This window comes from Pipistrellus hanaki, assembly GCF_964339955.1.
Source record: "Pipistrellus hanaki genome assembly, chromosome: 1".
Lineage (NCBI taxonomy): Eukaryota > Metazoa > Chordata > Mammalia > Chiroptera > Vespertilionidae > Pipistrellus > Pipistrellus hanaki.
In genome coordinates this window covers 82448579-82475259 of record NC_140503.1, presented here as the reverse complement: position 1 = coordinate 82475259, position 26681 = coordinate 82448579, and the positions used below count along the sequence as shown (strand labels likewise).

The window sequence follows — 26681 nt, the reverse complement described above, 5'->3', positions numbered from 1 at the left end:
TTGGGTAATATCTAATTCTTTCCCTCAAAATTCATTTAAGAATGTCCTTGAGCCGAAACCGGTTTGGCTCAGTGGATAGAGCGTCGGCTTGGGGACTGAAGGGTCCCGGGTTCGATTCCGGTCAAGGGCATGTACCTTGGTTGCAGGCATATCCCCAGTAGGGGGTGTGCGAGGGGCAGCTGATCGATGACTCTCTCTCATCAATGTTTCTAACTCTCTATCTCTTTCCCTTCCTCTCTGTACAAAATCAATAAAATATATTTAAAAAAAGAAAAAGAAAAAGAATGTTCTTGAGTACACTTCTTTTTTTCATGCTTTATGTAGTAAAATGGGAGCTATGCATAAAGCACTTTGTATACTGAAGTATGATGGTTCTTTCTATTAAAGCATTTTAATAATTGACTTGCAACTGACCTACTTTTTTCATAAAACACCACTTTTACTTAAAAGAATGGCCGACAGATTATGATTATTCAGACTTTAGTGTTTGTTAGACGTTTTCTTAAAAATTCACTGAGTCTATCACTGTAAGGAAAACAACTGACAGTATTTGTGGACAATGATAAAAGTCAAGCTTTTCAGCAATAATTAGAAGTTCAGAAAACTTGTTCTCATTACCATGAGTTGCATAACAATAATTAAAAACTTGTCTGAAATTCCATTCTTGATTTTTACAAAATGTTTAAAAGTTGCCGTGTTCTTCATTTGCTTCTATGGTGTGTTCTATTTTATGTCTATTTCGCTATATCAGTTATATTTTAAAAGCCAATAAAAATAATTGCTAAGATTTTGAAAAAAATAAAGACTTGTCTGAGATTAATGATATTAGTGAATATTTTTGATATTGTACACTGAAATATGTCAACTTTCAAGTATGTCAAGATTTACATCATTTAACCGAAACCAGTTTGGGTCAGTGGATAGAGCATCAGCCTGCAGACTGAAAGGTCCCAGGTTCAATTCCAGTCAAGGACATGTGCCTTGGTTGCAGGCACATTCCCGATGGGGGGTGCTGATCGGTGATTCTCTCTCATCGATGTTTCTAACTCTCTATCCCTCTCTCTTCCTCTCTGCAAAAAAAATCAATAAAATATATATTTTTTTAAAAAGACATCATTTTTTGCCGGGACCGGTTTGGCTCAATGAATAGAGCGTTGGCTTGGGGACTGAAGGGTCCCGGGTTCGATTCCGGGCAAGGACATGTACCTTGCTTGCGGGCAGATCCCCAGTAGGGGGTGTGCAAGAGGCAGTGGATCGATGACTCTCATCGATGTTTCTAACTCTCTCTCTCCCTTCCTCTCTGTACAAAACCAATAAAATATATTTTTTTAAAAAACAGATTTTATAAAGACATCATTTTTTGTTTAATAAATCTTTATTGTTTAAATTATTTTTTTTAAATATATTTTATTGATTTTTTACAGAGAGGAAGGGAGAGAGATAGAGAGCTAGAAACGTCGATGAGAAAGAAACATCAACCAGCTGCCTCTTGCACACCCCCACCGGGGATGTGCCCGCAACCAACGTACATGCCCCTGACCGGAATCGAACCCGGGGCCTTTCAGTCCGAAGACCGACGCTCTACCACGGTTTCGGCTGTTGTTCAAATTATTACAAATGTGTTCCTCTCCCTCCCCCACTCAATTGCTCCCCTCCACCAGGTTCCCACCCCACCCTCTGTCCTTTCCCCATCCCCCATTGTCCTCAACCATAGGTGCACAGTTTTTGTTCCGTCTCTTCCCTCACCCCCACACCCCTTTTCCCCCGAGAATCGTCAGTCCACTCCCCTTCCATTCCTCTGATCCCATTATATTCACCAGTTAATATTGTTCATCAGATTTTTTAATTCCCTTGGTTTTTAGATTCACTTGTTGATAGTTGCGTATTTGTTGTTCATAATTTTTCTTTATCTTCTTCCTCTTCCTAAATAACTCCCTTCAGCAATTCATATAATTCTGGTTTGGCGGTGATGAACTCTTTCAGCTTTTTTTTATTTGTGAAGCTCTTTATCTGTCCTTTGATTCTGAGTGATAGCTTTGCTGGGTAGAGTATTTTTGGCTGTAGGTTCTTACTATTCATCACCTTGAATATTTCTTGCCATTTCTGTCTGGCCTGCATGATTTCTGTTGAGAAATCAGCTGACAATCGTATGGGTGCTCCTTTATAGGTAACTACCTGCTTTTCTCTTGCTGCTTTTAATATTCTCTCTTTGTCTTTTGCTCTTGGAATTTTAATTATGATGTGTCTTGGTGTGGTCCTCCTTGGGTTCTGCAGGCTTCTTGGGCTTGTAAGTCTATTTCTTTCCCCAGGTGGGGGAAGTTTTCTGTCACTATTTCTTCCAGTATTCTTTCAGTATCTTGCTCTCTCTCTCCTTCTGGGATCCCCATAATTCTGATGTTGGTTCGCTTGAAATTGTCCCAGAGGTTTCTTAACACTATCTTCAACTTTCTGGATTCTCTTATCTTCTTGGTTCTGTGGAGGAGTGCCCTCTGGCTCTTTGTGTTCTAAATCTTTGTCTTGATTCTTGCAATCTTCCATTCTGCTTTTAGGACTCTGTATAATATTTTTTATTTCAGACAATGTTTTCTTCATTTCTAGTTGATCCCTTATTATTTCTAGTTGCTCTCTTTTCATATCCTCATTTATTTTATCGGCCTTTTTTTTAGGATATTCTTGAATAACCTCATAACTGTAGTTTTGAACTCAATGTCCAATCTTTTCTTTTCCTCCATCTCCTTCCTTTGTGTCTTTCCTCTTGTCTGCATTTTAATTGTTTCCCTGATTTGATGGAATAGTTTTGTGTGCTAGGTGTTCTGGTAGAGCCCAGTAGCACAGCCTTTCCAGTTACCTGCGGTGGACAGTCTTGGTGTAGCCCTTTGTTGGCTGTGTGTGCAGTCTTGTTGTTAAGCCTTGCTTATTGTTAATACCGTGTTTCCCCGAAAATAAGACATCCTCCAAAAATAAGACCTAGTGCATCTTTGGGAGAAAAAATTAATATAAGACACTGTCTTATTTTCAGGGAAACAGGGTAACACTGGGAAGCGTTGATCTCCAAGCCAATTGGCTGTGAGTATCAGCAGTGTCTCAGCTAGGAGGGCTTCTGTACTCCACTTGGATGGGGTGGGGTCTTGGGGTGGCGCAGACAATCTTTGGTTCCCTGTCAGTCTTGCCTTAGAAAAGTCCTGTTCATGGTGAGTTTTGGAAGATTGGTTGCAGGTGCACGCACCTCTTTGGTAAAGGCACAGACAAGCTTTGGATTCCGGCCAGTCTCTCCTTAGAGAAAGCCAGCCTCTGGGAGAGCTTCTGTGCTCAGCTTGGATGGGGCAGAGTCTCGGGTTGGTGAAGACAAGCTTTGTTTTCCCTTGGGCTCCTCCCCAAGTCCCGCAGTAATGGCCTCTGGCCTCTCTCCGAGAGATCTCTGCCCGCTGCCTGACAGTCTGGCCTCTCCCTGTCTGGGGCTGTCTATCAGAGCAATAGGGTGATTCTGTTTTTCTCTCGAACAAGGAAGCCAGCCAAGCGTTAGCTGTCCGCCCTCTCTGTGCGCCTGGAGTAAGTCAGTAGCGAACTCAGTCCGGCCCTTCCTCTCCTCACGCCGGGAGTAAGCCAGCACCTTTTCACTCGCACAGTTCTCCGCACCTTCACAGTTTCTGAGGTTCAGCGTGCCTTCTCTCTCCTTCCCAGATGGCAGAGCCTCCTCTCAGCCAGCCGTCTGGTGCTTCAGGGCAATGCCTCCCCTGTTTTCCAGTTCTAAATTCAAATTTGTTGTGGTAGGCTGCATTCGGGTGTCTACCCTATTCCGCCATCTTGGTTTCTCTCAAGAGCCAAGACATCATTTATTGAACCGATACTTCCTAAATGTATAATGTTATAAAATTGTGTGTGTAAACGATCCATTCAAAATGCAAGATAGGCTAATGGTTTTTAGCAGCTTTATTGATGTATAATTGATATCAGTAAGATGCAAAGTTGAAAGTATGCAATTTGATAAGTTTTGACATGTTTGAAATCATCACTAGAGTAAAATTAAAATGAACATATCTATCACCATCAAAACTTTCTTTGTGACCCTTCGTAATCCCTCTGTCCCACTCATGTATCCAGGCAATCACTGTCTTGCTTTTTGTCTCTATAGATTAGTTTGAATTTCAAGTGGAATAATACACTTTATTGTCTAGCTTTGAAATTCAACAAAATTATTTTGAAATTCATCTATGTTGTGCATATCAATAGTTTTGCAGAGTGATATTCCATTTTATGGATATATTATGATTGTTTATCTACATAGCTGTTGGTGAACATTCGAGTTGTTACTAGCTTTTGGCTATTGTGAATAAAGCTTACATGAGCCATTTTATGTAAGTATTTGTATAGACCTATGCTTTCATTTCTCTTGGGCAATATCTAGAAATAGAATGGCTGGATCATGTAGTGAAGTATAACTTTTTTAAAAAATGCCAAACTCGCCAAAGCCGGTTTGGCTCAGTAGTAGAGCGTCGGTCTGCAGACTTAAAGGTCCCGGGTTCAATTTCGGTCGGGGGCATGTGCCTTGGTGGCGGGCACATCCCTGATGGGGGGTGTGCAGGAGGCAGCTGGTCGGTGTTACTCTCTCATCGATGTTTCTGGCTCTCTGTCTCTCTCCCTTCCTCTCTGTAAAAAAAAAAAAAAAAAAAAAAAAAAAATCAATAAAATATATATTTTTTTTTAATGACAAACTTGCCAAAACCGGTTTGGCTCAGTGGATAGAGCGTAGGTCTGCGAACTGAAAGGTCCCAGGTTTGCCAAAACCAGTTTGGCTCAGTGGATAGAGCATCGGTCTGTGGACTGGAAGGTCCCAGGTTCGATTCCGGTCAAGGGCATGTACATTGGTTGTGGACATGTCCCCAGTAGGGGGCGTGCAGGAGGCAGCTGGTCGATGTTTCTCTCTCATCGATGTTTCTAGCTCTCTATCCCTCTCCCTTCCTCTCTGTGAAAAAATCAATAAAATATATTTAAAAAAAAAAAAAAAAAAATGAAAGGTCCCAGGTTTGATTCTGGTCAAGGGCGTGTATCTTGGTTGCTAATCGATGTTTCTGTCTCATCATTGTTTCTAACTTTCTGTTCCTCTCCCTTCCTCTCTGTGAAAAACCAATAAAATACATTTTAAAATAAAAATTTTTTTAAATTAAAATGCCAAACTTTTTCCCAAAATGATTATACAATTTTACATTTCTATCAGCTGTGTGTGAGAGTTATTCTTCATTCTTGTTAAGAAGGATAATCAGGCCCTATCTGGTCTGGCTCAATGGATAGGGCATCACCCTGCAGACTGAATTGGTCCCAGGTTCGATTCTGGTCAAGGGCACAAGTCCGGGTTGCAGTTTTGGACCCCAGTAGGGGGCATGCAGGAGGCAGCCGATCAATGATTCTCATCATTGATGTTTCTATCTCTCCCTCTCCCTTCCTCTCTGAAATCAATTTTTTAAAAATTTATTTTAAAGAAGGATGATCAGTCTTTTTAATTTTAGCCATTCTAATAAATATAGTGTTGTATCTTTTTTTTCATTTTTTTATTGAAGTATTATTTGTGTACATATCTTTCCAATTCCCCCCACTCCCATACATGCCCTCCCTCCCCAGAGTTTTGCGTCCATTGGTTATGCTTATATGCATGCATACAAGTCCTTTGGTTGATCTCTTATCTCCCCCATATCTCCCTCCCCTCCCCACTATAATTTGATAGTCTGTTGCTTTACTGTCTCTGTAACTATCTTTTTATTCATCGGTTTATAATGTTCCTTATTATCCATAAATGAGTGAGATCAGCCAAAACCGGTTTGGCTCAGTGGATAGAGCGTCGGCCTGCGGACTGAAGGGTCCCGGGTTCGATTCTGGTCAAGGGCATGTACCGTGGTTGCAGGCACATCCCCAGTAGGGGGCATGCAAGAGGCAGCTGATCGATGACTCTCATCAATGTTTCTAACTCTCTACTCTGTATCTCTCTCCCTTCCTCTCTGTAAAAAAATCAATAAAGTATATATTTTTTTTAAATGAGTGAGATCATGTGGTGTTTTTCTTTCATTGACTGAGTGAGATCATGTGGTGTTTTTCTTTCATTGACTGGCTTATTTCACTCAGCATAATGTTCTCCAATTCCATCCAGCTTGCTGCAAATGATGAGAATTCCTTCTTTTTATGGCAGCACAGTATTCCATTGTGTAGATGTACCATAGTTTTTTAATCCAATCATCTGCTGACGGGCACCTAGGCTGTTTCCAAATCCTAGCTATTGTAAATTGTGCTGCTATGAATATAGAGGTGCCTATATCCTTTTTGATTGGTGTTTCTGGTTTCTTAGGATATATTCCTAGGAGTGGGATTACTGGGTCAAATGGGAGTTCTATTTTCAGTTTTTTAGGAAGCTCCATACTGTTCTCCACAGTGGCTGCACCAGTCTGCATTCCCACCAGCAGTGCATGAGGGTTCCTTTTTTTCCGCAACCTCGCCAACACTTGTCATTTGTTGATTTGTTGTTGATAGCCATTATGACAAGTGTGAGATGGTACCGCATTGTTGTTTTGATTTGCATCTCTCGGATAATTAATGACTTTGAGCATGTTTTCATGTGCCTTTTGGCCTTTCTTCTGTCTTCTTTTGAAAAGATTCTATTTAAGTCCATTGCCCATTTTTTATATATTTTTTTTAATTGATTTTTTACAGAGAGGAAGAGATAGGGATAGAGAGTTAGAAACATCGATGAGAGAGAAACATCGATCAGCTGCCTCTTGCACACTCCCTACTGGGGATGTGCCCACAACCAAGGTACATGCCCTTGACCGGAATCAAACCTGGGACCTTTCAGTCCGCAGGCAGGCGCTCTATCCACTGAGCCAAACCGGTTTCGGCCCATTTTTTAATTGGATCATTTAGCTTCCTTTTATTAAGTTGTATAAGATGTCTGTAGATGTTGGAGATTAAACCTTTATCAGTGATAACATTTGCAAATATGTTCTCCCATACAGTGGGCTTTCTTGTTGTTTATATAGTGTTGTTTTGGTGTGGTTTTAATTTGCATTTTTCTAATAACCAGTGATTTTAAACATCTTTTCTTGTATAAGTTCTCCAATTTTATTCCTCTTTATAAAAGCTATTTTGGCCCTCGTTGGTTTGACCCGGTGGATAGAGCGTCGGCCCAGACTACAGGGTCCCAGCTTCACTTCCAGTCACGGACAGATGCCCCGGTTGCAGGCTGAAGTGCAGGAGGCAGCCAATCGATGGTTCTTTCTCTTATTGATGTTTCTATCTCTCCCTCTCCCTTCCTCTCTGAAATCAATAAAAATATTTTTAAGGTTCTTTGGTCCCTCTAGGTAGTTCATATTTTCATACAGATTTTAAAATCACCTTGTCACTTACTACAAAAAATGCCAGCTAATATTATAATTGGAATTGTATAGAATCTATAGATCAATTTGGAGAGGATTGACATTTTTTTATTGATCTTCTATACATTAATATGGCATACTTTCCATTTAGTTAGGTCTCTAAATTCTTCCAACAATGTTTTATAGTTTCCATTGTACAGATCTTATACATCTTTAGATTGATCCTTGATTATTTCTGGATGCTTTGTAAATTATGTGTTTTTTTACCTTTCAGTTTTTGTTTTTTGCTAATGTTTAAAAATACAATGTATTTTCAATATTGATCTTATATCTTTCAACCTTAAATAAATTCACTAGTTCTAGTAACTATTTTATAGATTCCTTAGTATTCTCTATATAGATGATCATCTGCTAATAAAAATAATTACATTTCCTTTCCAGTTTAGATGCCATTTCCTTCTTTTCTTTGCACCATTGTACATTGTACTGTAGTATACCTTCCACTCCAGTGCTGATGGAAGTGTTGAGGGCAGGCATCTTTACCTTGATCCTTATCTTCTTGGGATATTTGGTCTTAAACCATTAATTGTGAAGTTAGGTGTACATTTCCTAGATGACTCTTTTTAGGTTGAGAAAATTCTCCAAAGTTACTAGTTTTCTGAGTGGGTTTTTAAAAAATATTTTTTTATCTATTTCAGAGAGGGAGATAGAAACATCAATGATGAGAGAATCATTGATTGGCTGTCTCCTGCACTCCCTCCTACTGGGAACTGAGCCTGCAACTGGGGCATCTGTTTGTGTGTGTTTTTTGTTTGTTTTTTGGGGTTTTTTATTGTATTTTATTGATTTTTTACAGAGAGGAAGAGAGAGGGATAGAGAGTTAGAAACATCGATGAGAGAGAATCATCCATCAGCTGCCTCCTGCACCCCCCCACTGGGGATGTGCCTGCAACCAAGGCACATGCCCTTGACCGGAATCAAACCTGGGACCCTTCAGTCCGCAGGCAGGCGCTCTATCCACTGAGCCAAACCGGTTTCGGCTGGGGCATCTGTTCTTAACTAGAATTGTCACCCCATGCCGGCATCCAGCCACAACCCAGGCATGTTGATCAGGAATCGAACCAGATTTCTGGTTCATAGGCCAATGCTCATCCATTGAGCTACACTGGTCAGGTCAAAGTTTCTTTATAAAAGTTAAATTTTAGTCTTATGGGTTTAATTTTTTTGTTTGTTTTTAGTGTTTTGTTTTTAATTTTTGTTTAATCCTCACCTGAGAATATTTTTCCATTGATTTTTAGAGAGAGTGGAAGAGAGGGCAAGAGACAGAGAGAGGGAAACATCGATGTGAGAGGGATACATTGATCGGTTGCCTTCCGTATGTACCCCGACCAGGGCTGGGTATTGAGCCTACAGCTAAGGTATGTGCTTTTGACCGGAATCAAACCTGTGACCCGAGCAGCCAGCTTGGCAGGTGAGAGAAGCTGATAGAGTTTAACTCTTCCTAAAGCGACCCCGGGCGCCTCTCCTTTTTGGAGAGGCCCGTCGGGTGTTCGCTGACCCCGGGCGCACGGTAAGGGGCCGAGGGAAGGTCCGTACTGACTCTGCTTCAGGAGTGGAAGCCAAGAAAAGGTTTTCAGTCCCTCCGCTCTCCCGGAAAGCACAAGATTCAGAGCTCGCTTTTAATCCTGGTTTCTCCACGGACTGTGGGACCTTGAGTTATTTAGTAGCTTCCGAATAGTGGATGCCCAGTGTGTTCCTGGGACTTTGTGTTTATTATTCCATGTGAGTCTCACAGCAGCCCTGGGAGGGGGTGGTGGTACCCCCGTTCTGCACCGAGGCTACGAGGCGGGGGCGTGGGAAGGCTCGCGGGCTCGAGATTCAGAGAGCCTCCTTTTGCATCCTGGCTCCATTACTTGTTTTTTTGTGTGACCTTGGGCAAGTTAAATTGTTTATATTGCAAAAATTGAATGATGTACCTATTTTAAAAGTTTGTTGTGAGGTTTGCCAGGACCGGTTTGGCTCAATGGATAGAGCGTCGGCTTGGGGACTGAAGGGTCCCAGGTTCAATTCTGGTCAAGGGCATGTACCTTGGTTGCAGGCATATCCCCAGTAGGGGTGTGCAAGAGGCAGCTGATCAATGACTCTCTCATCGATGTTTCTAACTCTCTATCTCTCTCCCTTCCTCTCTGTATAAAAATCAATAAAATATATATTTTTTTTTAAATAAAAAAATAAAAAAAATAAAAACCTGGGACCATTCAATCCATAGGCCAACGCTCTTATCCACTAAGTCAAACCAGCTAGGGCTAATGTAATTTTAAATGATATAATAAAGTATAATGTAAGGATTACTGTTTCATTAGGGAATAAACACAGTAAACCCTTGTAAAAATGCATAGACAAGTTAAGTGATATACGTATATGTCCAAGGTCATGTAGCTGGTGAGTTTGAAAGATGGGCTTGGGCCCTAAGCAGTTTGGTTGGTTCTAGGTCCAGCCTCTTAACCATAGCATTCTACTCTCCTTTCTCTGAACCCAATAGAAGCATCTGTTCTACATAATCTTTTCTCACAAGTGCATTGTCCTGTGGAACAAGCCCTAGGAAGAGTGTTGTGCTAAAGTTTGGTACTTTGCTTCTAGTACCCAAGAATAATGGTGGCACCATTTATCTAGTTTCCCAAGGTCATAATTTCCTCTCCTACATCAGGTCTACTGTTTATAAATCCTCCCTGTTACCTTTCCTAAATATCCTTTAGCTTTGTTAGTTCCTCTGTGCTCTCACTGTTCCCACTATCTTGATCCTGGCCCTCAGTTTCTAGTTTGGTTACTCCATTTTCTGTGTCTCTGCACTTCTAGTCTTTATTCTAGGAAGCAGTATCTTTTTTTATTTTTTTGTTAATCCTCACCCAAGAATATTTATTTTTTCTGTTTTTTCTTTTTTCTTTTTTTATTTTTTTTGAGAGAGAGAAACATCCATTGGTTGCCTTCCAAAAACACTCCTACTGGGACCAGGGATTGAGCCTGCAACTGGCACATGCCCTTCAGGCCACAGGCTGATGCTCTATCCGCTGAACCAACCTGGCTAGGGTAACAGTATTTTTTAAAAACTGACATCTTTATCAGGTTGATGTACTACTACTATGGCTATAAAATGTTTAATGGCATCCATTCTATAGAATGCAGACTCTATGATGGTTTAACCTTTTTTCCTAAGATGCTTCCTGTTAATTTTTTCATCTTCAATTTCCCTCTGTACCCTTCAGTGCCATAGTCCCAGAAGGCTTTCTGATTATACGATGTTCTTTTATGCCTCTCTGGCCTTGATCCATGCTCTTCCCTTTTTACTTGAAATTATCTTCCTTACACATTACCTGGTAAAGATTTGTTCATCCCACAAGCGCAAACTCATTCTGCAGAGTCTGTAAATCCTTCTCTGACTTACTCAGGTGAAATCATCTGTTTCTACTGCTACCAAAGTAGTTTGTATCTCCTTCTAATGTAATATTCATCGTATTGTATTATGGCTATCTCCTATTACATTGTTTGGCAGGTAGATGCTCAGTATTTTTGAATTAAAGAATAAATATATTAAATTCTTGAACCTTTTTCCATAGGTGCTGCAGACGATTACAATAGAATTGGTTCTTCATTATATGCTTTAGGAACTCAGGATTCTACAGATATATGCAAGTAAGGATTCTGATTTTTTTAAAACAGTAAACATAAATAAAACAAGCAGTTTGTTGTCAGGCTGTGCACACACAATATTTCAGACCCAGTAGACATTTTAGAATATTTTTCTCAAAACACATTGATAACAAGGAGCTTCTCTAAGTCCGTGTCAATTTTTAAAATCTGGAAAATAAAAATGGACCTTAGTGTATATATTTTTTAACTTTACAAAGTTTCACTTGATGAAAATGGGCTGGTGTGTATGTATAAGGGTGAAATGGAGAGACATATTATATGTCAAAATATTCTTAGGTTTTGATAATGTTTGTTAAAAATTAAAAATGCTGTTTGGAATTACATACATGTATTTCATAGGAGGCCATATTGACTTTTTTTTTATTTTTTTATTTTAGAGGGAGGGAGGGAGGGAGAAAGAAACATTGATGTGAGAGAGAAACGTTGATTTGTTGCCTCCCGCATGTACCCTGACCAAGAATCTAATCCATTACCTTTCAGTATACAGGATGACTTTCCAAACAACTGAGCCACACCTCCAAAGCCAGATTGACTTTGTTTTTTAATCCTCACCTTCGGACATGCTTAGAAGGAGGGAGGGAGACAGACATATAAAAGTGAGAATTTAGAAACATTGATTGGAGGCTGCCTTTCTTATGTGTCCTGACTAACCATCAACCTTTCAGTGCGCAAGATAACGGATGCTTAACCAACTGAGCCACTCTGGCGGGCCCAAATTGACTTTTTTTTTTTTAATATATATATTTTATTGATTTTACACAGAGAAGAATTGAGAGGGCTAGAGAGTTAGAAACGTCGATGAGAGAGAAACATCGACCAGCTGCCTCTTGCACACCCCCTATTGGGGATGTGCCCGCAACCAAGGTACAGGCCCTTGACCGGAATCGAACCTGGGACCTTTCAGTCTGTAGGCTGACGCTCTATCCACTGAGCCAAACCGGTCGTGGCCCAAATTGACATTTTTTTAAATATATACACTTTTTTTTATTTTCAGAGAGGAAGAGAGAGATAGAAACATCAATAAGACAAAATTATTGATTGGCTGCCTCCTGCCTGCCCCCCTACTGGGAAGGGTGGAGCCCACAACCCGAGCATGTGCCCTTGGCCAGAATCGAACCTGGGACCCCTCAGTCCGAAGGGTAATGCTACATCCATTGAGCAAAACCAGCTAGGGAACCAAATTGACGTTTAAAGTGAAATTTAATGCTATCAGTTTGTACTTTTTAAAGAGACTGGCTGTTCTAATTTTTATAATTTTGTGAATATTAAGGCAGTCAGATGAGGAAGGTGTTTGCATGTTAGTGTAAAATCACCCTCTGGAAGTTTGCCTACACACAGCTATCCTTTATATAGAATGCTAGTTTTTCACTTTAATTTTAATCTGACAGGATTTAATTTAGTTGCTCCTACAATATTGTTTTAACCCAACTCTTCGGTGAAAAATAATTCACTTCTTTTTAAACGTTAAGTGAGAAACTATATTCATTGTTCATGACTTTCTCTAAACCACATCCTTGAACTTTTCCTCTAACGTAGCTTCTCAGTAGACATGTAAGATGCAAGTTTTTCAGCAAAACAAGGTACCGTAGTTTATACTACTATTTAACATGCTTGTGTTCCCAAAGAGTTAGTTCTTAATTCTTTAATAACATGGAGAAAAAAAAAAGGGCAACCTTGCCCAGTGTTATCTGACATAAACCTGTCAAAGCAAGTTCTTTGAAGTAAAGTGACCGTTCATGAAATGGTGTTTTAGCTTTCAGTAGTATTTGCCCTAATGCAATTATAGTGCCATCGATAGCTACCTATTTTACAGGATACCCTTTAATAGTTTTGCATTGGTTTTTTTTTTAATTGGTGGTAAGAGGATGTTTAGTTAAAAGTAAAAGTGGCCTAAACCGGTTTGGCTCAGTGGATAGAGCGTCGGCCTGCAGACTGAAGTGTCCTAGGTTCGATTCCGGTCAAGGGCATGTACATTGGTTGCGGGCACGTCCCCAGTGGGGGGTGTGCAGGAGGCAGCTGGTCAATGTTTCTCTCTCATCGATGTTTCTGGCTCTCTATCCTATCCCCCTCCCTTTCTCTCGGTAAAGAATCAATAAAATGAGGAGAACCCAAGATGGCTGCACAGGTAAACACCTAGCTGCAGCCGCACACAACAATTTCAATAAAATACAACTAAAATATAAAGTGGACATTACCCAGAACTACAGGAAAGTCGACTGACTGGAAATTCTACAACGAGAAGCAAGGAGAAAACCAGAAGGAAGCACGGAGGAGCTGTAAAAGCCTAAGGTACGGAGACACGCGGCGCGCGGAGAGGACGGAACCGGAGAGGAGGGAGGCCGAGTGCCTGGCTGGCGTTCCCTAGCAGGAAGGAGATAAAAGCTCCAACTCTGCTGGGCCCCAGTTTCAACTGCTCTGAACCCCAGTTCTAGGCCAGACCCCGGGGACCCAGGCTCATCCAGAGGGAGCTGGGCTGCGAGGCGGAACCCCGGGGGAGCGGCGAAAGGAGGTCCCAGAGGCGCGCACATTGAGCGCAGAGAAGGGCCGGCCGGCTGTGCCGCGGGATTGTCCTGGTGGGAAGGAGACAGGCTCCAGACTATTCTGAACGCCACCTCCAACTCCACTTCCAACTGAACTGAACCCCAATACCGAGCTCATTGGGGGAGAACATAGACTGTTTGGTAGCAGGCGAAAATCAAGGGCACCTTTCTCACAGAGGCGCTTGCAACGAGTACTGAAGGACCCTGGGGATTTCTAAGACTCAGGAACCGCATAGGGCGGGGCTGACGGAAGCCAAAACTGTAGGCTCCACCCTGAAACCCCGCCCCATCAGGGAAACTGCGAAAATGCCAAGACGAAATAGATCACAAACGAAAGAAATGGAGGACAAAAAGCGACTGGATATAGAGTTCAAATCTGCGCTTATAAGGCTTTTCAAGAATTTCCTAGAAAAGATCGATAAGACCTATGAGGATATGAAAAGAGATCAACTAGAATTAATAAGGAATGAACAAGAAATGATAAGGGATCAACAAGAAATAAAGAATACATTGTCTGAAATAAAAAATATTATACAGAGTCCTAAAAACAGAATGGAAGATCGCAAGAATCAAGTCAAAGATTTGGAACATAAAGAGCCAGAAGACACTCCTCCGCAGAAGCTAGAAGGCAAGAGAATCCAGAAAATTGAAGATAATATAAGAAACTTCTGGGACAACTTCAAGCGAACCAACATCAGAATTATGGGGGTCCCAGAAGATGAGAGCAAGATATCAAAAACATACTGAAAGAAATAGTGACAGAAAACTTCCCCCACCTGGTGAAAGAATTAGACTTACAAGTCCAGGAAGCGCACAGAACTCCAAACAAAAGGAATCCAAAGAGGACCACACCAAGACAAATCATAATTAAAATTCCTAGAGCAGCCGGGACCGGTTTGGCTCAGTGAATAGAGCGTCAGCCTGCGGACTGAAAGGTCCCGGGTTCGATTCCGGGCAAGGGCATGTACCTTGGTTGCGGGCACATCCCCAGTAGGGGGTGTGCAAGAGGAAGCCAATCGATGATTCTCTCTCATCGATGTTTCTAACTCTCTATCCCTCTCTCTTCCTCTCTGTGAAAAATCAATAAAATATATTTAAAAAAAAAAAATTCCTAGAGCAAAAGTCAAAGAGAGAATATTAAAAGCAGCAAGAGCAAAGCAGGTAGTTACCTATAAAGGAGCACCTATATGATTGTCAGCTGATTTCTCAACAGAAACCATGCAGGCCAGACGGGAATGGCAAGAAATATTCAAGGTGATGAATAGTAAAAACCTACAGCCAAAAATAAGCTACCCAGCAAAGCTATCACTCAGAATCGAAGGCCAGATAAAGAGCTTCACTAATAAAAAAAAGCTAAAGGAGTTCATCACCACCAAACCAGAATTATATGACTTGCTGAAGGGGGTTCTTTCAGAAGAGAAAGTAAACAAAGATAAAAATTATGAATAACAAATATGTAACTATCAACAAGTGAATCTAAAAACCAAGGAAATTTTTTTAAAAATCTGATGAACAATATTAACTGTTGAATATAATAGAATCAGAGGTATGGAAGGGGAGTGAACTGACGATTCTTGGGGAAAAGGGGAGAGGTGGGTGTGGGAAGAGACAACATAAACTGTGCACCTATGGATGAGGACAATAGGAGTGGGGAAAGGGTAGAGGGTGGGTGGGAACCTGGTGGAGAGCAGCAATGGAGCGGGGGGGAAGGAACATTTGTAATAATAACAATAAAAATTTATTTAAAAAAATAAGAATCAATAAAATATATTTTTTTAAAAAGAATATCAATAGAGCCAAAACCAGTTTGGCTCAGTGGATAGAGCGTCGGTCTGCGGACTGGAAGGTCCCAGGTTCGATTCCGGTCAAGGGCATGTACATTGGTTGCGGGCACATCCCTGATGTGGGGTGTGCAAGAGGCAGCTGGTCGATGTCTCTCTTCCATCAATGTTTCTAGCTCTCTAGTTCTCTCCTCTCCCTTCCTCTCTGTAAAAAATCAATAAAATATATTTAAAAAGAATATCAATACAAAGTTTTTAGGTTTTATTGTATGGCTTAGACTGTTACCTTAAAATGGGAAGATTTTCTGTAATAAATTTCAAGTAATTTGTTATTGGTGGAAGCACAAAGATATTTGTTAAATGAAGATAATAAGACCATTAAATATTACTCTAATGAGACAGGAATGTTCATTATTCATTTTATTTAGGGTATTATGTATTCTCTGAACATTTGAAATAGAAAATTATTTAAAGGTAGCTTCTGATGAAATATTTTTCTCTTCCAGATTTTTTCTCAAAGTTTCAGAACTGTTTGATAAAACGAGAGTAAGTACTATTAATTAATCTTTGATAATCCAAATATCTGCATATTGTTGTGTTTAACTTATTTAGCTTTATTGAGGAAGAGGAGTTATACTTCAAAAGGATTAAGAAACAGATTTAGATTTTTTTATTATGGCCTTTTGGTATTTATGTAGATGTCTGTATTCTATCAGAAAATATGTTTATTATGAAGACTGGGTTTATTTTTATGAAGAATGGTCCTTTACTGGGGCTTTGTAAGCTAGAAGAAAGTTAGATTCATTGTCCCTTGACCAAGACTATATTGCTTTTGATCACCCTTGACACATTGGTTTAAAGTGAGTTGTGTCATATATACAACTGCAACCCTAACTGGTTTGACTCAGTGGATATAGCATCGGCCTGCAGACTGAAGGGTCCTGGGTTTGATTCCAGTCAAGGGCACATGCCCAGGTTGAGGACTCGATCCCCAGTAGGGGGCATGCAGGAGGCAAGTGATCAATGATTCTCTTTCATCATTGATGTTTCTATCTCTCTCTCCTTCTCCCTTCCTCTCTGAAATCAATAAAAGTATATTTTTTTAAAAGATGTACAGTTTAAAAATATATATATACATACAACTACAGAAGGTTTCATTCATGATAGTAGTAATTTAATAATGACATAATCTTGGTTTTCAAGGATCAGTTCTAGATACAATATATTTAACATTTTTATCACTTGGTAGAATAGTGAAAATATTTATCTGAGAGTGGTAGTGTTTAGTTCATTGTAGAAATCTGATTTCAACATGACCTTTTTAATTCAGTGATAATGTAGTAGAGACAAGTAAAAGAAGATCTTTTCTCACAAAGAAAAAAGTTTTTAAATATCTAAATGTTGTTATACTGGGGTCCATATAGCCCATTATTCTGCCCTTGATATTTGTATAAGAGAACATTTTCTGGAAAGATAGGTTTTTTGTGTGTGTGCATTTACATCATAAGAATAGGGATCTGGCCGAAACCGGTTTGGCTCAATGGATAGAGCGTCGGCTTGGGGACTGAAGGGACCCGGGTTCGATTCCGGTCAAGGGCATGTACCTTGGTTGCGGGCATATCCCCAGTGGGGGGTGTGCAAGAGGCAGCTGATCGATGACTCTCTCTCATCGATGTTTCTAACTCTCTATCTCTCTCCCTTCCTCTCTGTACAAAATCAATAAAATATATTAAAAAAAAAAAAAAAAGAATAGGGATCTGTGTCATTCTTACTACTGTATAGTATGCTATTGCAAGAATATACTAAATTTATCTGTTCTATTGTTGGTAGAACATTGGATAGTTTCTAGTTTGGAGCTCTTTACAAATGGTACTGCTGAGACCATTCTTGTGTTGAACATAGTGCACATTTCTGTTGGGTGTACACAACTAGAAGGGGAATTAGTGGGTCCCAGGGTATCCATGTGAAAAGATTTTGTAGATACTGCCAAAACATTTCCCTAAGTGATTGTATCAGTTTACATCCCCACCAGAAAGAATGAGCATTGGATTGCTGCGCAAGCTTGTAATACTTGGTACTGTTCTATTTTAGCTATTCTGGTAGATGTGCAGGGTTTTTTAACTTTAACTATAGTTATTTATACCTTTAATTATTTACAGTAATTAAGAAAGAAAACATTGAATGTAGAATATAAGTGATGAATAAATGCCAATTTTCTTCCCCTTTCTCAGAAAATAGAAGCACGAGTGTCTGCTGACGAGGACCTCAAACTTTCGGACCTTTTAAAATATTACTTAAGAGAATCTCAAGCTGCTAAGGTAACTTTTATTGTTGATTAGGGTGGTTTGGGTTTTTTTGTTGTTGTTTTTGTTTGTTTGGTTAGTTGTTGTTGTTTTTTTTTTGTGTGTGTGTGTGTGTGTGTGTGTTTTATATTTTTATTGATTTCAAAGAGGAAGGGAGAGAGAGAGAGAGAGAGAGAAACGTCAATGATGAGAGAAAATCATTGATTGGCTGCCTCCAGCACTCGTCCTACTGGTGATAACCCTGGAACCCAGGACCCTTCAGTCTGCAGGCCGATGTTCTATCCTCTGAGCCAAACCAGCTAGAGCTGTTGATTGTGTGTGTTTTTTAAATGAACTATTTAACAAAAAGCCATTTCTTTAAAGTTGTTAGACTTAAGATTGTCAAAGATGATTTATATCTTGAGTTTAAATTATATTTTCCTTTCTTCCTTTCTTTAATTGATTGATTTGAGAGAGAGAAAAGGAGAGAGAAACATGCATTTGTTTTTCCACTTATTTATGCATTCGTTGATTGATTCTTTTGGGATTCGAACCCACAGCCTTGGCTTATCATAGCAACACTCTAACCATCTGAAATACCTGGTCAGGGCTAAAGTATGTTTTCAGGTCTGATTTTTAGAAATTGTAAGTCAGGGGTAAATAAAAATGTATATGAATTTGGTATACTTATTCTGGAAAAATGTCTGCAAAGACAAAAGTAAAACCCTCAAATAGTCCAGCAGGCGTGGCTCAATGGTTGAGCTTCAACCGATGAACCAGGAGGTCACAGTTCAATTCTCAGCCAGGGCACATGCCAGGGTTGCAGGTTTGATCCCCAGTAGGGGGCATACAGGAACAACTGGTCAATTATTCTCTCTCATCATTGATGCTTCTGTCTCTCTCTCTCTCTCTCTCTCTCTCTCTCTCTCTCTCTCTCTCTCTCTCTTCTTCTCTGCAATCAATAATTTTATTTTTTTTTTAATAATAGTTGTATAGCTAAAGGATTCCTAATTTGGTCTATATAAGTTTGCTATTGAAGGTGAGAGAGAGATCCATAAAACAAGGATGGGTTTTATTTTAAGGCAACTCAAGTTTCCTTTTGGAAATCTGCCTAGGTACAAGACTAAAACTCTTTTTTTTATTTTTTTTTTTTATTTTTTTTTTTTTAAATATATTTTATTGATTTTTAACAGAGAGGAAGGGAGAGAGAGAGCCAGAAACGTCAATGAGAGAGAAACATCAGCCAGCTGCCTCTTGCACACCCCCTACCGGGAATGTGCCCGCAACCAATGTACATGCCCTTGACCGGAATCGAACCTGGGACCTTTCAGCCTGCAGGCCGACGCTCTACCACTGAGCCAAACCGGCTTTGGCAAGACTAAAACTCTTACTAATCAAAAATAAGTTTAGCAAAAACATCTTAAAAGCACAGAAAAAAGGCATCGAACAAACCAACCTCAGGGGGAACAAGAGGAAAGGAGGGTGAGGGGGTAAGAGATCAACCAAAGGACTTGTATGCATGCATATCAGCATAACCCATGGACATAGTCAGTAGCAGGGGGTGAATGAGTGGGGAAAGATCATTGGGGAGAAAGGATTCATATGTAATACTTTAAACAATAAAGAATTTTTTTTTTTTTTTTTTAAAACACACAGAAAACTTAGTGACTCACATACTCCAAAATCAATGTTAATTTATCAATTGAGATATTGCACAGAAAATTCCCATTTGATCAGTGGTGCTTTGAACACCATTCTTCCATTTCTTTTTTTTTCTTTTTATTTTTTTTTTTAAATATATATTTTTATTGATATTTTACAGATAGGAGGAAGGGAGAGAGGTAGAGAGCTAGAAATGTCGATGAGAGAGAAACATCGACTAGCTGCCTCTTGCACACCCCCTACCGGGGATGTGCCCGCAACCAAGGTACATGCCCTTGACCGGAATCGAACCCGGGACCTTTCAGTCCGCAGACCGACGCTCTACCACTGAGCCAAACTGGTTTCGGCTCTCTCTCTCTCTCTCTCTCTCTCTCTCTCTCTCTCTCTCTCTCTATATATATATATATATATATATATATATTTATATTTATGTATAAATCTTTATTGTTCATGTTATTACAAAAGTTCCTCATTTTTTTCCCATTCACCAGGTTCCCACCCCACCCTCTGCCCTTTCCCCACCTCTCACTGTCCTCATCCATAGGTGCACAGTTTATGTTTAGTCTATTCCCGCACCCCCCACTCCCCTTTTCCCCGAGAATCGTCAGTTCACTCCCCTTTCATACCTCTGATTCTATTCATCAGTTAATGTTGTTCATCAGATTTTTTAATTCCCTTGGTTTTTAGATTCACTTGTTGATAGTTATGATTTTGTTGTTCATAATTTTTATCTTTATTTTCTTCCTCTTCATAGAGAACCCCCTTCAGCAATTCATATAATTCTGGTTTCGCAGTGATGAACTCCTTTAGCTTTTTTTGTATTTGTGAAGCTCTTTATCTGGCCTTTGATTCTGAGTGCACTCCTCTGGGACTGCCTTTCGCTGATCCCCTGAGTTTCCGCCTTACAGCCCAGACTCCCTCCGTATGAGCCTGGGTCCCCAGGGTCTCGCCCAGAACTGGGGTTCAGTGCTGTCGGAACTGGGGTTCAGCACAGTCCGGAGCTTTTATCTCCTTTCCGCTAGGGAACGCCAGCCAGGCACTCAGCCTCCCACTCCTCTCCGGCTCCGTCCTCTCCCCACTCATGCACCGTGTCTCCATACCTTAGGCTTTTACAGCTCCTCTGATTTTCCTTCTGGTTTTCTCTTTCCTTCTAGTTGTAGAATTTCCAGTCAGTCAACTTTCCTGGATAATGTCCATTTTATATTTTAGTTGTATTTTTTTAAATTGTTGTGTGAGGCTGCAATTAGGCGTTTACCTATGCCACCATATTGGTTTCTCCTCCTCGGACATACGTTTTTAACTGAGTAAATACCAAGGAGCACAATTGCTAGATCATATTAAAAGAGTATGTTTAGTTCTGCCAAACCATTTTCCAAAGTAGCTGTTCTATATTTTGCATTTCCGAGAGTTGCTGTTGCTTCTCATCCTTACTGGCCCGGGGTGTTGTCAGTGTGGGTTCTGGCCATTCCAAAAGGTGTGTGACGGTATCTCATTGTTCCAATTTGCATTTTCCTGACAAGTGATGTGAAGCATTTTTTCACATACTTATTTGCCATCTATGTATCTTTTTTGGTGAAGTGTCTGTTTTCAAAATTGCACTTTGGCCAATTTTTAAATATAATTCATTTCCTATTATTGAATTATAAGAGTTCTTTGGCCGAAACCGGTTTGGCTCAATGGATAGAGCGTCGGCTTGGGGACTGAAGGGACCCGGGTTCGATTCCGGTCAAGGGCATGTACCTTGGTTGCGGGCATATCCCCAGTAGGGAGTGTGCAAGAGGCAGCTGATCGATGACTCTCTCTCATCGATGTTTCTAACTCTCTATCTCTCTCCTTTCCTCTCTGTACAAAATCAATAAAATATATATATATACATATATATATATGTATATATATATATATATATATATATATATATTTTTTTTTTTTAAGAGTTCTTTGTATATTTTAGATAGCAATCCTTTAGAGCCAAACTGGTTTCGGCAGCAGAAACTTTTTAATCCTCACCCAAGGATATGTTTTTATTGATTTTTAGAGAGGGGGGAAAGGGAAAGAGAGAGAAACATCAATCAGTTGTCAATTGGGGATCAAACCTGCACCTTTTTGGTGTACAGGATGAAACTCCAAGCAACTGAGCCACTCAGCCAGGGTTGCATAGCAGAAAATTTAATTTTAAAGAACTCCACCTTAAAAAATAATAATAAATTTAAAAAATTTAAAAAAAGAACTCCACCTTATCAATTATTTCTTTCATAGATCATGCCTTGGATGATCACCAAACCCAAGATGATCTGGATTTTCTCGTACACTATCTTCTAGGTGTTTTTGTAGTTTTACCCTTTACTGTAGGTCTGTGATCTACTTTAAGTTAATCTTTGTAAAGGGTACAGGCTGTGTGTGCATTTCTTTGCATGTGAATGTCATTTTCTCCACTGCATTGCCTTTGCTCCTTTATCGAAGGTCAGTTGACTATAGATCTAACGCTGTTTTGTTCCATGGATCTACTTGTCTATCTTCTTTTTTTCCACCAATGCCACACTGTTGAGATTATTGTAGCTTTATAGTGTAAGAAATAAGGCGAGCCCCCAAATTCAGGGGTCCTGGTAGAACATAAAACACACTAGGGAGCCAGGCAGCAAGGCAAATACCTTTACTTCTACGTAGAAAGGCGCACAGCACATGACCTCGAAGCACGAGCACACAGAGCAGGCTGTCTGCTCAGCTTTTCAATCCTGATGCACATGGCCTGTCCCTCACTCTTTTTTTTTTTTTTTTTTAATACACTTTATTGATTTTTTACAGAGAGGATGGGAGAGGGATAAAGAGTTAGAAACATTGATCAGCTGCCTCCTATACACCCCTCACTGGGGATGGACGTGTCTGCAACCAAGGTACTTGCCCTTAACTGGAATCGAACCTGGGGCCCTTCAGTCCGCAGGCCGGCTGACACTCTATCCACTGAGCCAAACCGGTCAGGGCCTGTCTTGAGTGGAGCTCAGGCACACAGTCTTTCATGATTGGCTAATTTGAAGGGAGGGATTGGCTTTTGCCATTTCAAGATGGCGGCCCCCAGGGGAGCTGCAAGTCATACAGCCAACATGGCAGCTGTCTAAACTGTTCGACAGAAAAAATTACTTGTTTATTCTCACAGTAGTAAGGTTCCAATTTCAAGCAATGTCAGTCCTCAGAGTTTGTTCTTCTCCCTTAATATTGCATTGGTTATTCTGTCTTTGTCCTCTTCACATAAACTTTAGGATCATTTTCTTGATAACTACAAAAAAAAAGTTTTCAGCTTTTACAAATAAAGCTGATTTGAATCTGTAGCTCAAGTGGGAAAGAATTGATTTTGACAATATTGAGTCTCCCTATCCATCAACATGGAATATTTCTGCATTTACTTAATTCTTTGATTTCTTGCATCAGTTTTTTAGTTTTCCTCCTACAGGTTTTGCATATATTTTGTTAGATCGATACCTAAGTATTTTATTTTCTGGAGTGCTAATGGTATTGTATTTTTAATTTCAAATTTTACTTGTTCATTACTGGTATGTAAGATAGCAGTTGACTTTTGTTTATTAATGTTGTATCCTACAACCTTATTATTTATATTTATTAGTTCAGGAGAGGTTTTTTTTATGTTTTTCTTTTATCAGATTTCTACATAAACAGTCATGTCATCTATTTATTTCTTCCAAATCTGTATACTTCTTATTTTCTTTTCTGATTGCATTAGCTAGGACTCCCAGTCGATGTTGAGAAGGAGTGATAATACTGGACATCCTTGTGTTGTTCCTAATATTAGTAGGAAAGCTTATAATTTCTCACCATTAAATCTGATATTAGTTGTAGGTTTTAGCAGATGTTTTTATCAAGTTGAGGATGTTCCTTCCGTTCCAAGTTTTCTGCGGCAGTCCATTGATTGATGACAAAGGTGCTAAGATAGTTTAGTGGAGAAAAGAAGAGACTTTGCCCTCACCAGTTTGGCTCAGTTGATAGAGCATCGGCTTATGGACTGAAGGGTCCCAGGTTCAATTCCAGTCAAGGGCATTATCTTGGTTGCAGGCACATCCCCAGTAGAAGGTGTGCAGGAGGTGGCTGGTTGATGTTTCTCTCTCATCAATGTTTCTAACTCTCTATCCCTCTCCCTTCCTCTTTGTAAAAAAATCAATAAATTATATTTTTTAAGAAAAAGAAAACATACCTTCAGATGGGAATTAAATATCCTATATAATAAAAAGCTAATATGCAAATCAACCAAACCGTGGAACAACCGGTCACTGTGATGTGCACTGACCACCAGGGAGCAGACGACGCTCAATGCAGGAGCTGCCCCTGGTGGTCAGTGCGCTCCCACTGGGGTAGCACCACTCAGCCAGAAGCCGGCTCTCAGCTGACGAGCACAGCAGCGGTGGCAGGAGCTTCTCCAGCCTCCGCGGCAGTGCTAAGGAGCCATCAATTAGCCAACCCCAGGGGCTCCCAGACTGCAAGAGGGCGCAGGCGGGCTAAGGGGACCCCCCCCCCATGTGCATGAATTTCGTGCACTGGGCCTCTAGTATATATATTCTGTATAAAACCCTAGTATACAAATCAACCAAATGGCGGAACCGCCAGTCACTATGGCGTGCACTGACCACCAGGGGGCAGATGCTCAACACAAGCTGCCTCCAGCCCACAGGCCCAGATGGGGCCGCAGCGGATGGGGCCGGCGAGTGGGGGGTGCCAGGCCAGCCAAGGCAGGTGTGAATGGGGGCCCCTGATTGCCCCGCCAGTCGCTCTGGTAGCAGGGGACAGGCCCAGCAAGCAGGTGGCGCCAGGCCAATCTGGGAACAAGTGGGGACCCTGATCACCCCACCAGTCACCCCACAGATAGCCTTGACCACCAGCCAGTGCACAAATTTCGTGCACTGGACCTCTAGTTTAGCAATAAAAAGGAAAGTACTGCCCAGCCGAAACCAGTTTGGCTCAGTGGATAGAGCGTCGGCCTGCGGACTGAAAGGTCCCGGGTTCGATTCCGGTCAAGGGCATGTACCTTGGTTGCCGGCACATCCCCAGTGGGGGGTATGCAAGAGGCCGCTGGTCGATGTTTTTCTCTCATCGTTTCTAACTCTATCCCTCTCAATTCCTCTCTGTGGAAATTCAATAATATATATATGTGTGTGTGTGTGTGTGTTTTTTTAAGGAAAGTACTGATTCATGCTGTAACAGGTGAATTTGAAACTTTATGCAAAGTTTAAAAAGCCATACAAAAGTCCATCCAGGGTACCCCCGCTCCCGCCGCTGCCGCCACCTCCCCCTTCTTTCTCTGTCTGGGCTCAGGCAGCCATCTTGCCCTTGCCGCGTGCTGGTGTGGAGGACTCTCCCTGCTTCAGATCACCAGCAGCATGAATCAGGAAAAGTTAGCCAACCTTCAGGCTCAGGTCCGGATAGGGGGCAAGGGTGCAGCTCGCAGAAAGAAGAAGGTGGTACATAGAACAGCTACAGCTGATGACAAAAAACTTCAAAATTCTCTAAAAAAATTGCTGTCCATAATATAGCTGGTATTGCCGGGACCGGGGTTTGGCTCAGTGGATAGAGCGTCGGCCTGCGGACTGAAAGGTCCTGGGTTCGATTCCGGGCAAGGGCATGTACCTTGGTTGCAGGCACATCCCCAGTGGGGGGTGTGCAAGAGGCAGCTGATCGATGATTCTCTCTCATCGATGTTTCTAACTCTCTATCCCTCTCTCTTCCTCTCTGTGAAAAATCAATAAAATATATTAAATAATAATAATATAGCTGGTATTGAAGAGGTAAATATGATTAAAGATGATGGAACAGTTATTCATTTCAACAACCCCAAAGTCCAAGCTTCCCTTTCTGCTAACACCTTTGCAATTACTGGTCATGCAGAAGCCAAACCAATCACAGAAATGCTTCCTGGAATATTAAGTCAGCTTGGTGCTGGCAGCTTAACAAGCCTTAGGAAGTTAGCTGAACAGTTCCCTCGGCAAGGGTTGGATAGCAAAGCACCAAAACCAGAAGACATTGATGAGGAAACTGATGATGTTCCAGATCTTGTAGAAAATTTTGATGAGGCATCAAAGAATGAAGCTAACTAAAATCTTTTCTGGTTTTTGGAAGTTGGCATGGACTAGATTTAACAAATCAGCTATGTGGTTCCAAAGTTTTACAAACACGGAGAACATCAACTGTTACTAGTTCAGTAATATAAATATTTTGTATATCAATAATGCTGTTTGTTCAGCATTTTCGGTCATTTGATTTTGCATTTTGCACTTCCAGGATCTATTCTTTTGGTCAAAATCCAAAGTATTAATGCAGTTTGAGGGTGTTTTGATTTTTAATTCTTGTTTGTTTGTTTGTTTGTTTGGGGTATTTTTGGTGTGTGTGTATTTTTTTGTAGGCGTGGGGGTATGTATGTACACAATGGAAATTGGGAAACAGTTATATTTATCCTCCTCTTTTCCCAGTAGAAATAAAACAAATCTTTACATTTAAAAAAAAAGAAAAAAGTCCATCCAGTGTTGCTCAGTGGTTGAGTGTCAACCTATAAACCAGGAAATCACTGTTCAATTCCTGGTCAGGGCATGCTCAGGTTTTCAGCTCCATCCCCAGTAGGGGGCGTGCAGGAGGCAGCCGATCAATGACTCTCTAATCATTGAAGCTTCTCTCTCTCCCTCTCCCTTCCTCTCTATGAAATCAATAAAAACATACTTTAAAAAAAAAAAAAAGCTATGGGGGTTAATGGAGGCATGAGTACACATATGTAATACCTTAATCAACAAAGAAATTTTTTAAAAAATATATACACAGCCGAAACCGGTTTGACTCAGTGGCTACAGCATTGGCCTGCGGACTGAAAGGTCCCGGGTTCGATTCCGGTCAAGGGCATGTGCCTTGGTTGCGGGCACATCTCCAGTAGAGAGTGTGCAGGAGGCAGCTGATCGATGTTTCTCTCTCATTGATGTTTCTAACTCTCTCTCTCTCTCTCTCCATTCCTCTCTGTAAAAAATCAATAAAATATATATATTTTTAATAAATTAATTAATAAGGGGTTTCTTTTGGGGGTGACAGCAAATCTTCTAACATTGATTGTAATAATGGTTCAGCAACTCTGTGAGCATCCTAAGAACCATTGTATTGTGCATCTGAATGAGTAAGCTATGTGGTATTTATTTTTAAAAATGCAAGATTAGTTGGCATGTGGTTTTCCCTGTATCAGTATTATCTCTAAGGACAATTAGGTGGCAGTGGTGGAAGTGGTGGAGGGGGTTGAGTATAGCTACTAGACATGTGCAGCATCTATTATTATAAAGCATTCTGTTTTTTGTGGAGGTTTTTAATTTTTTATTT

At 40.6% G+C, this 26681-nt stretch overlaps 1 protein-coding gene and 1 pseudogene across 2 annotated transcripts in view; both read left to right on the top strand.

Annotated features, from left to right (window-relative positions):
• SNX6 (sorting nexin 6) overlaps positions 1-26681 on the top strand; it is a 69879-nt gene that overhangs the window by 35236 nt on the left and 7962 nt on the right. The window contains 3 exon segments of the mRNA XM_084874905.1: positions 10973-11048; positions 15894-15933; positions 17619-17705. Of these exon segments, the coding sequence (XP_084731031.1) occupies positions 10973-11048; positions 15894-15933; positions 17619-17705 (203 nt within the window).
• On the top strand, positions 24575-26263 carry LOC311625320 (transcription factor BTF3 homolog 4-like; annotated as a pseudogene). The gene is made up of 2 exons: positions 24575-24868; positions 25104-26263. The product of its transcript is annotated as a transcription factor BTF3 homolog 4-like (transcript).